Source organism: the organism of the source record quoted next, unplaced genomic scaffold (genome assembly GCF_019419815.1).
Source record: "Pyrus x bretschneideri cultivar Hongxiangsu unplaced genomic scaffold, Pyrus_bretschneideri_v1 Contig48, whole genome shotgun sequence".
Taxonomy (NCBI): Eukaryota; Viridiplantae; Streptophyta; class Magnoliopsida; order Rosales; family Rosaceae; genus Pyrus; species Pyrus x bretschneideri.
Window position 1 is genome coordinate 1,324,634 of NW_025999785.1, and position 13,739 is coordinate 1,338,372.

Genomic DNA, 13,739 nt, shown 5'->3' on the forward strand with positions numbered 1-13,739 from the left:
TGTGAAAATGTTTTGGAACCATTTTTTTAGTAAAAATGCAAGTGAATCATAGAAAATAAGTTTAAGTGCTTCCTACAAGAAGTATATAATTGGTGCTTTTTACAAAAATACTTTAAGGGCTTTTGGGACACATAAGTATTTTTTCTAAAAGTATTTTCAATTATTTTAAAAACATTTTTAAACGTGTTGTTGACCATGTTTGATAGAAAATGTTAAAAGTGGTTTATATAAAAGCATCTAATGTGTGATTCTTTTAGGAAGAGCTTCAAGTTTTTTCTTTCAAGAAACACTTGTTTTTTTTAAAAAAACTTCTACGTAATTCTCATAAAAGCGTTTTTATTAAAAGTGCTTCTATAGAAAAGAACATTTTTAAAGAAGCAATTTCAAACAAGGTCGCATACGTGCAGGGTATTCATTAGTGTATATTTTTATGGGACAATGACTTGTAGCCTTGTAGCTAACAATTGGCTCGACCAAATCCCCCAAGGATTTTGGGACATATCAAATCACATACTGGCAAGTTTTCACATGCGGCTCCGCTCTTTCCATAACACCTTTTCGATCGAAGTGGTGTCGGTCGGTCACGTGAACTTTTGTGCGTCACTTGTGGTATTTCATAAGCACTTTGATAATCCAAAACATAATGCAGTTGAACTAGAAAGCAATCTGTATCAGATCCTTGTATTCAAGTAATGTGAAATTCAGCTTAAACCAATCATGCTATCAAAATTCAACGACGCAAAGTAATGTGCACAAACATATTACCAATCGTGATTTCGTACGTATTCCGGCTGTATGGATTCAAAGAACGCGAATAATAATCCGAAATGTGTTATCTGCACAAACAAGAAGCTCTGCCGGGTTGAGACTCCATGATCAAGCATTGTAAAAAACAGGATTCGCTTCCAGCTGATCTGCGAATTTCTCGAGTATCTCCTTCACAAGATTTCCACATTTGTCTTCCGGAGCACTCTTGTCTGCATCTAGATCATCAAACACTGCATCATACAAAAGATCAACTGCCTCGGCCTCGTATGGTGGCAGACCCAACTCTTGCCCCTTTTTCACAAGAAAACTCCTAATTTTTTCTGCATTCCCCAATCCGTCCTTTCCGTGGTGATCTTCTTGCAATATCTTCTCAACGACATTGTTCAATTGCTTCTCATCAGCCAAAAGCTGCATAGTTTTCGGCAGTTTATTAGAGACTTCATTGAACTTTCACAACAAAAGACTAAAACCCATAATCGACACAACAAAAGATTAAAACCCTTGAACTTTCACAATAAAAAAAGGCCACTAGACAAGATATATTTGTTTCCATCAAGGAAAGTTATAAAATCCAGTTGACTCGACATGGATTAGCATAATCCGAAGTGTTTGAAATTCTCGGTCAACCTGGCTACCAATGTTAAGCAAGTTTCTTTTAGTTCTCCAGGTAACGAGGGGGTACCATATAAAATAATGGGGAAAAGGAGCTACCTTTCTTAGCTGAGAACCATTGACAATCTTGATGCTCTGGATAAAAACAACATGCTTTTTAGCCAAGGCCTCGGCTAGTTCCTGCAGGACAGGCTGGAGTAGCTGAGCAAATTGTGCTTGGCCCAGTTCTTCATCCCCATCAGCTTCGTGTTTCGTCAAGATATCACTTAGGGGAGGAAATTCTGTTAAATTGCACCTTGTAAATTATTGACTCTATAAAAATTGACACTCCGATTTGAGAGCGACGCAATATACGAAAGAACGGAAGATGAGAATCCACGTGATTGGTCCCATATGCATAGAACAAAGCATATGAGCAAAACATCATGCATATGCATGTATAATATGCCACAAATATAAGTTCACACGAATGGATGTTAGTTGTTGAAATCACTCAAAATACGTACAAACGAAAAATGTGCCAACGCTAAATTATTGTAAATGAGCCTTGTAGTAATTCTTGATTCACAATTTTGCAAAACGGAAAATATGAATACACTCAATGCTCAAAGTACTTTAGGCCAAATTTAAACAAGTTGAGGAAAACAAAAGGAGAAATCTGGGCACCAAACCAAAAAGTTTCAAACCCAACACCACCCCCCCCCCCCCCCCCCCCCCAACAACAACAACAATGTGACCAATTAGTATGATAAAGGTCTGCAGCATTAAAAGTCCGATAACAAGCTATACTAGCACTCGCTGGGATACAGCATGGACTAAGAATACAACCGTAAAGGAAGAGAAGGTGACCAATAACAAACATATACAAAACAAAGAGAAGGCGATGCTAGAAGATGAGTTATAAAGTCAATTCACAAATCTGTCTGCCTAATCAATTTTAATGTGGTCCAAAATTGATCCTTTTGCACTGCATAGTCCACATGGATATCCCGCAACAAACAAGCCACTCATGGACCGAAAGTAGCGCAGTCTTTTTCTTCTTTTTCTCCAAAATAAGTGCTTGAACCATACAAGAACTTTTTGGAACCAAATTCAAGAAAACTTTAATTTAATGTCTGTGCAGAATTCATAATTCAGTTGCACATAACGCACCTATATGTATGTTTGAATAATCATAGAATTAACAGCCAAAGCAACGAATTCGAGATAAACCTGAAACGGGAGGAACGCCCATCTCAACTCCCATGTGAACAAGCGCATTCTGGATCTCATTCTTGTTGATCTTTCCTTTATCTTCTACATCCAGATCAGTGAACAGATTCTCTGCTAACATTGCAAAATCATCCTCGTCCTCTAAAAATAATCGAATAGTGTATCCGTCCAAGACAGATACGACAAGTGGATCATCTGAACATTGAAGACAAAACTTCAGCATAAGCAATAAGCATGCATTATGTTCAGTTCACCATAATACTAAATACCAGCATAATCAACCAATCATTAAATCATTAAGCTGTCCAACGTCCTACATTATACAATCAAAATTCTCCGAAACCAACTTATGTTCTTGCCAAGCATTTTTGCATCCGCCAAATGACGCAATAAAACAATACGTTAAATTAAACAACCAAGTTACTTCTATCAATCCGTCATTTAAGTACTTCAAAGTTCAAACCTCTTATTCCATTTCGGGCCTGAAAACAACTGATTCTCATCTTGTCAGCACGAAAGAACAAGCAAGTCATATGTATCAGAGAGACCCCAAGACAATAAGGCTCTCTGCTTTACGAGGGTTGGGAGAACGTCTATTGTACCCTTACCCTTGTGCAAATAGGCTGTTTCCACGACTCGAACCTATGACCAATCGGTCACAAAGGAGCAACCCTTCTGTTGTGCCAAGGCTCGCCCTCATGTATCGGAGAGCCCGATGACGAAAATTTTCATGCATCCTCAGCAGCACTTAGGAAAGGGAAAACAAAACAAACAAGAAAAATGTATTTTCTTTGTGTTTTTCATGTCGATATTTCCCACATTTCTAGCCACCAAACAGGTTCAAAGTCAAACGACAACAATTCACACTAAAATTACACCTTAATTTCTTCAAACTCGTTTAAGTACTACATCAATTACCGATCCTCACTTTATTAGATCCTAAATCACACAAGACATCCTTAAAACCTCATCGGACCCTCGTTTTCGGATTATACCACAAACCATCACACAATGTATATAATTAACATTAACAATTGTATTTACGCAACTTAAATTTAGCACCTTTCAATTCATCGGCGATCGCCGTGATGTACTCGCCGATCACCTTCAGAGCCTGGGCGCGATCGAGCTCCGTGCTTCGGAAACCGTCGTCTTCTTGGAGGCTGATGCGTCTCAAAGCAGAGGACTTGAGGCTCTGTGGCAGCGAGAGGCCGAAGAGGGAGGAAGAGGCTTTGGAGACAGCGAGGTCGAGGACCTGAGCTCCCGTTAAGCTGGCGTCAGCATCCGGCAGAGTGAGGTCGACGGCTCTCAGGTGGCTCCCGTCGAGGACCGTTAAAGCCCCGTCCGACATTTTCGGTTTAGAGAGAGAGAGAGAGAGAGAGGTGACTTTGAAAGTTGGTATTTGGACCAGGAATTGAACTGGTCTAGACTCTAGAGCTTTGTTGGTTTCGTGTCTCTTTTTGGTCTGAAAAATCAAATTTTAGATGGCACCTCAATTTCCAAGTAATTACAATGGGAAATGTTGCACAATAATACCGTCTATTGTTTAGGTCATTCATCAATTATTAACTTTGTTAAGAATTAACTAATTCGAAATACTTTATCAAGGTGAACAATAAAATTTTGACAACGTTAAATTAATGGTATTTCTAATTTTATTATTTTCTTCCGTTCAAAGTTGATTTTTAAAAGGCAGACTAGAAAGTAGATTATTCTAATGAAGAGTAGTGCTAAGGAGACTAAATTTGTACATAAAATTTTGTAAACTAAATGACATAGAAGTTGATGATTGAATTATTACTTGAGTGTTAATGAACATGCTCGTTCCTGTTAATGACACATTATTTAATTGTGTGAATATCACCACCCTTTTAATAATTTTGAAACATTGTAGGATGGAAAGGAGAGTCGCAGAAGTAAATCGAGAAAGTCCTAGTGAGAATGACAGTATCATTCCCAATTACAAAACGTCTATGACAATCAAAATTCAAGAACTTTTTTCTTGTTGTTGTTATGATCAAATTAATGTGATGATGAATTCCAATATACAGTTACCACAAATAAATTGGGAATGAAAGTTTGCCATCCCTTAAATCTCATATGGCAATGTCCGTCATCGATTAGATTTTATAGGTTGGTAATGTTTATTATCTGTAAGTCACACACATTTTCTATACCTCTCTCAATATTGTAAAACTTACCAACTCAGTGTTTCACTTTAATTGCATACCCCAACAATTATGGGATGCATGTATTTATAATACTTTCATGATTACAGTTTGGGTTTGAAAACCCTAGATACAAGGAGCATTTGAAAATCAAAATACAAACAGAAAACCAAAGAGAAGATTACATCCACATGTTCAGATTACAACAGAAAAACAATCAAACAAACAAGTCCTAGAAACTAGGAACGGCTGAGAGGATAAGAGTTTGATCCAAGTCAAACTCCTCAAGTTGCGGTGATTTCCTCAGCATACTGACTTCGTCTAACAAATATATCATAGTATATCAAATTTAGCTCTTTTAGTGAAGGGTTGGGTATTCGTCTGCAAGTGAGATCACCTAAATGAAGTATCACACTATTTTGACTTGTTTACTGAGTGACTTAGTCTACATTGTATAGAAAAATAAAAACAAAATCAAACGGTTGGTAAATTTGACCAAAATATATGTTACGTAAATCGCTATTCGGGGAGAAAAAAACGTATAGCTTAAGTAGTTAAGAGCTTTTTCATTGTCAAGTCAGCACCCAATCCCAATTATTTCAAATTTTAGGCCACTTGAATGCCTTAAAGTTAGACTAGTTTTAGTGTTTTTGTGGAGAGATTTTTCAATGTGACCGGAACAACATGTCATCATACAAATAGTGGGATATGTGTGTTAAAAAGTTAATAACTTAAAAAATACAATTTTTCACCACTTACATAAAAACACGTGATGTACCATCCTTGTTCCGATCACAAAAAAAAATTTCTCGGTTTTGTGTTTTCACTTGTTTAGGTCGGAAACTGGATTCAATTAAGACTAGGGCAAAGGCCCAAAACCAAACTGTCCGACTTGAATTGAGAAAGCTTGGGAATCAAGAAAGACTGATTAGGGCAAGCTACGAAAATGTTCCTTTTCCTACTTGACTCAGGATTTAGGAACAGCTATAAATAAAAATATGCGTCTCAACAGTAATATTCATCTGAAGAACAATTTTTTTCCTTGAATTTCAAGCGATTCGTTGAGTGAAAAAGAAGAGAGTGAAAGAAAAAGAAATAACATGCACAATGCGGAAAGAAGCAGGAGGATCTAGGAAGCGGAAAGCGGCGAGAGAGATTAATATAGATATGGAACAAGCTGATCGCTGCAGCAGCTGCTGCAGCAACAGCTACATGCCAGACACCAGGCAGCAGCAGCAGCAGCAGCCGTTGCTAAAGAGGATGAAGAAGACGCCGTCCCGAAACATGGACGATCTGTGGAAGGAGAGGATGAAGAAGACGCCGTCCCGAAACATGGAGGATCTGTGGAAGGTCTCCTTTCCTGTTGGAACAGCATGGGATGATCAATGGGAGTCGGTTTACAACCACGAACACTCCCAATCCAGGCCCTGGGATTTCTCAAATCTCGAACAAGCATTCGAAGACGGGGGAAAGTTCTATCCTGAAATTATTGGAGAAAAGAACAAAGTGCATCTGTTTGGTACAACAGAAGAAGCTCGTGATAGTGATGATAGAGTTGTTTTGATCCCTCTAGTGTTGGCTATTGTATCGCCTTCCCCGCCTTCCCATGATCTCGGTTTCTTCAAGTCCAAGGCACCCGGGGATGGTGGCGACGAAGATTTTATTAGGATTCCGATGAAAAAGATGAAGATGGACTGGCTTCCGTACATTCCTCTGGACAAGAGAAACACACAAGTTCACGAGATCGCAATGAAGAAATCTCCTCCTAATATATTTGTCTTGGGCTGTACACAAAGACGGGCTGCTTTGAAACGCATCAATGAAGACCGTTCCATGAAATTCCGGTACTCAGTGCCTTGTTTAGATTACGATCACAAGGCTGTCAAGGAAGAGGAGGAAAATCGTTCCGGTAACGAAACGAAGTTGAATTGGCTTAAGGAGTTCTTACTTGAACAGGTGATACAAGAGGATGAATTTTTAGCCGCGGAGAAAAAGGAACCCTTGGTAAGGTATGTGAGGGAGCAACTATTGGAAGCGAAGAGGGAGGCGAAAAATCGGCAGAGAATTGCTAGGGACAAAAAGATTTACAAGTTCTACCCCCTGCAAACACCGGATTTTCCTCGTCTTACTGTCCAAAGGTCTCCATACATCAGCTTCTACCGCCTCGACGCTCATGAGGTTCTCTGAAATTACTATGGCTAACTGCTGTATCTGCTGAAATCTTGATTATTTACCTGTACCAGGCTTTAGTTTAATTTTGTCAAAGAGTAGTTTTTTTTTTTTGTTCAATTTTCTCCGTCATGGGTTGAATAATATATGTTTATGAATTGCTATTTTTTATCAATTGTGTATATACGGAAAGGCTATAAGCACCTTTGCTGCAACATGTAACAAAGTTTGGAAATGAAAAACAAACAAAAGTTTTCAAGAGTCGAGACGACATTTTCTAATTTAATGAATGAATGAGACACTTTTTTGAGAACATTGAGTTTCTTTTATACACAACTTCAAATGCAGGTTAAACTATCTTAACCACTTGAACTACAAACTCTGCACTCAAAAAACATTATTACATACAGGTTGTAGAGCACAAATCACTGATTTTAAGGAACGCGGCAAAGATGACCAAGTGACATATGAAATATGACGACGACAACATGATGTCGTAGATGGAGATAACAAGTGGAGCCAACGACCCACTAAGACTAACATATCTACAACTACATCCCCGTTGCCACATTTTCCGTCTTGACCACAAATCGTGACCCACCTCCACGTTCTCAAGTAGTGCACTATTGTTGTCATCTCCTTCTCTTAGACCAACCGAAAAAATGAAAATGAGGTTTCAAGAGTCGTGGTCACCAAGGTGGAACTGCAGAATACTGACGGCAGTTCAACAAAACGTTCTCATTTAAGGTAAGACAAGTGGAATGCCTTTGGAAATAGCAAAAATCAAATGTGAAGGCAGCTTCATATTTTACATCTTTTTGTCCATGTTAGCTTAGCCTTCTTTTCAATGCTATCTTTGACATCTCGGTTGGAGTAAATGGTATGTCATTTATTATTGTTATACGTTCATGTGACATTTTTAAAATTTCCATTGAAGATGGTCTTAAAGATGAAATATATATATATATATATATCAAATAATATATATGTCTAAAATGTCTTTGACTAAATGATATATTATGACAGTGTAACTTTCTGTTCTAAACAAAAAAATTAGACAAGTTTGACTATCTGTCACCTTCCAACCTTATATATTCTAACTGGAAGAACGGACAACAGTTTACCATATCATATTAACTATTCCTGCTTTCTCCCCTTATGTATGTTGCTGCATGTGAACATATTTATACATATAGTTCAATTACAGCAGCTCCATCTCATGTTAATCACAAAATTTTAAGGTTATGATCAGACACAGCATGGGAGAGGTCACTGAAGAACAGATTGCAGAGTTTAAGGAAGCTTTCTTTTTGACAAGGATGTAGATGGTAAGTTTGATCTTCTTAATTATTCTGTATCTACATATAGCAAATGATTATAAAAACTCTGAAAGATTATTCTGTATTATCCGACTCATGCTAAGTTTTAATACATGATGAACATATAATTATGTCTCTAAGCTACTTACTAGAGTCAGTTTTTGTACTTAAAACAAAATTAAGGCGGGCTATTTAGCGGCCCTTGATTATAAATTATTTCTGTCAGTTTTTGGATACCCTGCAGCTCCGCTATGCGCGATCTTTGATACGCTTGAATGCTTGGATGCCATGGCAGCTACTGCAGCTAAGCTTGATTAATAGTAGAGGTGGCAAATCAACCCATTCGGTAGTTAGAGTAACTATTAAGACCCATTTAGTTGATTTCACCATTATATGGTGGTGAGATTGGTACTAGTGATAATGTGTAATAGTGAACTCTTTCAGTACTATCACCATTATCTGGTGGCTGCTTTACTATTGAAGAACTCGCCACTGCTGCTAAATCGTTGGATCCAAACCCTACGGAAGAAGAACTGCAGAACATGATAAGCGAAGTTGACGTTGATGGGAACAGAACAATAGAGTTCGGGAAGTTATTGAATCTCATGGCAAGAAAAATGAAGGTAAATTAATTAGTTTGCATATTTTAGTGCACACTTGATTGCTTTCCCTAACAATAATCTTCTGACAGCAACAAAAATTAACTAGTTAGCGTGTTTACTAATGTGGTTATATATAGGAAAACGACGGAGATGAAGAATTGGAAAGAAGCTTTCAAAGTTTTTGACAAGGATCAGGATACTACATTTCACCTAATGAGGTTGAATAATTATTCTCTATGACATTCACATAAGAATTTATTTGACGGCACGTAGATAATGAGACTTTGCCAATACATGAAGATCAAAGTTCAAGCAATATTCCAAGACTCCATACTTTATCCTTGACTTCTGCTTCACATTTGAATTCAAATATATTTTAATCAAGCAAAGTGTCCTACAAATATGAATTAAGAGCAGAAATCGATATCCGAGTTCATCAGCTCGGACTTATAGTATATGAACTCAGCGAGCAGATCGAGTACTATTACGTTATCTATTAGATGGTTCAAATTTTTGAACTAGATTCATAAAAGGTTCACATTTCTTGAAAGAAAAATGGATTCCACTCTCCTCAAGCTACTTGTATGTTATGTATATGTGTGTGTGTGTGTGTGTATATATATCTATATATCTATTAATTAATGAAATCTTCTTTGTCAATCAAAAGAAGGTGAAAAAACAACTTAGTCTTCTATCACACAAAAAAAATGATAGGCAACAATGTAATTTCACGGGTCCAAATTTTACTGTTTTTTATTGAAACCTCACCAACAAGTGATGCTAAAATATCTTTAATATTTAAAAATAATAAAAAAACCAAAAACAAAAATCTCCCACTTCCCCAGGTTCTCTCTCTCCCTCCCTCCCTCTCATTTTTAAAAAAAAATGTGTTCACACACACAAAGTGTGTAGGCAAATACTAATTTTTATAATGCGTTGCCATTCTATTTAGTTTATTGTGACGATGGTTAACATTAACATTTTCCTGCAGTTACGGCACGTGACGTCAAAATAGGAAACGGTTTGTTTTCTTTCTTCTTTAAAGCCAAGATTATGTTTTCTTTCTTCTTTAAAGCCAAGATTAATGTGTGAGTTAATTTTGACCAAAACGAAAAGATTGTGAATCAGATCTAGAATTCTTCATTCTCTACGGAAATCAAGCACAGGAAGCTACAGTGAAATTTCATCCCTCTTTCCATGCACTTTCCTTGGAACGATTCAGATCATATCCTATATAAACACTACTGTTACATATATCTCCTCACTCGTGAAATCCTACTTAAGTTTTGATATCTTGTTCCTGCGTTTATTTCTTCTTAATTCTCTGTGTTATTGATCAACATAATTGTTGTTCTTTTCGATTCTCATGTCACTGAGGTCTCGAAAACCCGCTGGACAACCAGCCATCGTCAATCAAGAAGATGTTCCAATCCCGAAACCCTACAAGCGGAGGTGGCGGTTGGCACTCACTGCCATATACTTCACCAGGGCTCTTGCTTCACTTGCCAAGAAACTACTACCCGGTAACAATTCCCAGTTGCTGCGCTCCCTCTCGTTTGTGGCCATAGACGTGCAACCCAGGAATCAAGACGATCACGACAATGCACGTGACAAAAAACACCTTCCTTTTCTCAACATTGATCAGAAGACGCTTGCTGACATGGTGAAGGAAAAAAACCTTGACCTTCTGAGTCAATTTGGAGGGGTTCGAGAATTGGCTGCAGTTCTTGAGACTGACGTGAAGGGCGGCGTTAGAGGCGCTGAACCTGATCTGATGCATAGAAAGAATGTTTTCGGCACCAATGCGTTCCAGAAGCCGCCTGCGAAAGGGTTGCTGAGTTTCGTGCTTGAAGCTTTCAAGGACACCACAATTATAATACTTTTGGTATGTGCATTACTTTCTCTGGGGTTTGGTATTAAACAGCATGGCTTGAAAGATGGGTGGTATGACGGTGGCAGCATTATCTTTGCTGTATTTTTGGTTGTTATTGTGTCTGCACTTTCCAACTTTAAGCAGTCAAGACAATTCGAAAAGCTTTCTTCAAAGAGTGATGACATACGTGTGGAAGTTGTGAGGGATGGACAGCGCCGTCCTACATCAATCTTTGATGTTGTGGTTGGTGATCTTGTGTGTTTGAAGATCGGTGATCAGGTTCCGACAGATGGTTTGTTCATAGAAGGGCATTCGTTGAAGGTGGATGAGTCTAGCATGACCGGAGAAAGTGATCACATTGAGATCAATGATGGAAGCAACCCTTTTCTTCTATCCGGTACAAAGGTGACAGATGGGTTTGGCTTGATGATTGTGACTTCTGTGGGCATGAACACGGCGTGGGGAGAGATGATGAGCTTGATCAGCCGCTCTTTGGATGAGCAAACACCTTTGCAAGTGCGCCTCAACAAGCTGACTTCGTACATCGGGAAGGTTGGTTTGACAGTGGCTCTCCTTGTTCTTGTGGTTTGTCTAATTCGTTATTTCACAGGAAACACCGTAGATGTCAGTGGAAATAGGGAATTCGGAGGCAGAAAGATGAAGTTTGATGATGTGATGAATGGTGTTGTGGGGATTGTAGCTGCAGCAATTACCATTGTTGTGGTGGCGATTCCTGAAGGCCTGCCTCTGGCTGTTACTTTGACCTTGGCTTATTCAATGAAGAAAATGATGAATGACAATGCTTTGGTACGGAAGCTCTCTGCTTGCGAGACAATGGGATCGGCAACAACAATCTGCACAGACAAAACAGGTACTCTTACTTCGAATAAAATGAAGGTTACAGAGTTCTGGCTTGGTACACAACCAATGACAGAAGAGAACATCACCGTGATAGCGCCTAATGTCCTACATTTACTCCGAGAGGCTGTTGGTCTAAACACAACTGGAAGTATTTGTGAACCAAATTCTTCATCCCCTGCTGAGATTTCGGGTAGCCCTACTGAAAAAGCAATACTTTCATGGGCCTTGTTTGATTTGGGTATGAACATTGATGAAGTGAAACAAGGTTGTGAGATAATTCATGTAGAAACCTTCAATTCGCAGAAAAAGAGAAGCGGTGTTTTGATTAGGAGGAACAACCAAAAGAGTACTCAAACGCATTGGAAAGGAGCTGCTGAGATGATACTTGCAATGTGCGCAAACTATTATGATAAAACTGGCGCGCTAAGAGCCATGAATGACGAAGAAAGAAAGCGTGCTGGATCAGCCATTCAGAACATGGCATCCAAAAGCCTCCGGTGCATTGCCTTTGCGCATAGAATGCTTGAAGACGAGAATGGTCAGGTTCCTGAGAAGCTTGAAGAGGGTGGAATGTCACTTTTAGGTCTTGTGGGTATAAAGGATCCGTGTAGACCAGGAGTCAGAACAGCAGTAGACCGTTGCAGAGCTGCAGGAGTGAACATTAAGATGATAACTGGCGACAATCTGCATACTGCAAGAGCTATTGCGGTTGAGTGTGGGATACTCAAAACAGATGAAGATTTGGAGACTGAGGCTGTAGTCGAAGGGGTACAATTCAGAGGTTACTCACCTGAAGAGAGGATGGAAAGGATCGACAAGATACGCGTGATGGCAAGATCCTCACCATTTGACAAGCTTCTGATGGTGCAATGCTTGAAGCAGAAGGGCCATGTGGTTGCTGTCACAGGAGATGGTACGAATGATGCACCGGCGCTAAAAGAAGCAGACATTGGGCTTTCAATGGGGATCCAAGGCACCGAAGTTGCAAAGGAGAGCTCAGATATCGTCATCTTAGATGACAACTTCGCATCTGTTGTGACAGTTTTGAGGTGGGGAAGGTGTGTGTACAACAACATTCAAAAGTTCCTCCAGTTCCAACTCACTGTCAATGTCGCTGCGCTTGTTATCAACATTGTTGCTGCTGTTACTTCTGGTAAAGTTCCACTAACTGCAGTGCAGCTGCTATGGGTGAATCTCATCATGGACACCTTGGGGGCTTTAGCTTTGGCCACGGAAGAACCGACGAATGAACTCATGGAAAAGAAGCCCGTGGGACGAACGGAACCACTCATTATTAGAATCATGTGGAGAAACCTCATTGCTCAGGCCTTGTATCAAATCACAATCTTGCTAACCCTACAGTTTAAGGGAAGATCCATCTTCGGCGTGGATGAAAAGGTCAAGAACACCCTTATCTTCAACACATTTGTTCTCTGCCAAATCTTCAACGAGTTCAATGCAAGAAAACTTGAAAAGAAGAACATATTCAAGGGATTACTCAAGAGCAAGCTGTTTCTGGCAATAGTCGGTAGCACCATAGTTCTTCAACTGCTGATGGTGGAATTTCTGAAGAAGTTTGCCAGCACTGAGAGGCTGGACTGGGGACAATGGGGTGCTTGCGTCGGAATCGCAGCGTTGTCTTGGCCGATTGGCTGGCTTGTTAAGTGCATTCCAGTTTCTGGATGGCAGGTTCCAAGGCTAAGAGCTCCGGCATTGTCAAACACAGAGAAATATTAAGTACTCATATATACAGTCTTTTTTAGGTATTTTACTATTCAAGTTTTATGCTTGTCAGTAGTTTTTCTTTAGAGATTTTCTCAATCTAGGGTTCGGAATATTTGATTACTATGGGGATTTTCTCAAGCAGTTTCAGATATATATTTTTATTTCTTTGGGTTTCTGAACTTTAATCACATGAAACAAAAACTAGTGCCTTTTCTTCTGATTTAAATCGAGAATAAATAAATAACCGTACAAAGGGCTTATATAGGTCTAGGCGAGGCATTGATTTATAGCTTTCGTTTAGATTCTCGTTTCATTCTCCTTGTTTGTCATTTGACCGGGTTCTCCCTCTATTGTTTCAATGTTCCAAAAGTGTTTTTCAATCAAGCAATTTTTTTAATACATTCAATACTAATTTCACGAGTGAGAGAGT

The 13,739-nt window shown here is 39.0% G+C and overlaps 2 protein-coding genes across 2 annotated transcripts; one reads left to right on the top strand and one right to left on the bottom strand.

Moving 5' to 3' along the window:
* Positions 1 to 655: 655 nt before the first annotated feature.
* On the bottom strand, positions 656 to 3,958 carry LOC103954415. The gene is made up of 4 exons (XM_009366239.3): positions 3,655 to 3,958; positions 2,593 to 2,787; positions 1,480 to 1,661; positions 656 to 1,176 (listed from the first exon to the last, which is right to left on the bottom strand). Exons 1-4 carry the CDS (start codon positions 3,941 to 3,943, stop codon positions 877 to 879), a joined length of 966 nt encoding a protein of 321 aa, XP_009364514.2. The 5' UTR covers positions 3,944 to 3,958; the 3' UTR covers positions 656 to 876.
* Positions 3,959 to 9,975: 6,017 nt separating this feature from the next.
* LOC103954414 (calcium-transporting ATPase 12, plasma membrane-type-like) lies at positions 9,976 to 13,529 on the top strand. Its single transcript, XM_009366238.3, has one exon. The coding sequence runs from the start codon at positions 10,217 to 10,219 to the stop codon at positions 13,319 to 13,321; it is 3,105 nt and encodes a 1,034-aa protein (XP_009364513.2). The 5' UTR covers positions 9,976 to 10,216; the 3' UTR covers positions 13,322 to 13,529.
* The last annotated feature ends 210 nt before the right edge of the window (positions 13,530 to 13,739 follow it).

What these genes read in the sequence shown, in the direction of transcription:
- LOC103954414 (XM_009366238.3), top strand. Translation starts at nt 10,217, where the DNA reads ATGTCACTGAGGTCTCGAAAACCCGCTGGACAACCAGCCATCGTCAAT.
- LOC103954415 (XM_009366239.3), bottom strand. Translation starts at nt 3,943, where the DNA reads ATGTCGGACGGGGCTTTAACGGTCCTCGACGGGAGCCACCTGAGAGCC. An exon ending in GATCGCCGATGAATTGAAAG is followed by an intron (nt 2,788 to 3,654) that starts GTGCTAAATTTA and finishes TTCAATGTTCAG; the next exon opens with ATGATCCACTTGTCGTATCT. An exon ending in GGGCGTTCCTCCCGTTTCAG is followed by an intron (nt 1,662 to 2,592) that starts GTTTATCTCGAA and finishes GCAATTTAACAG; the next exon opens with AATTTCCTCCCCTAAGTGAT.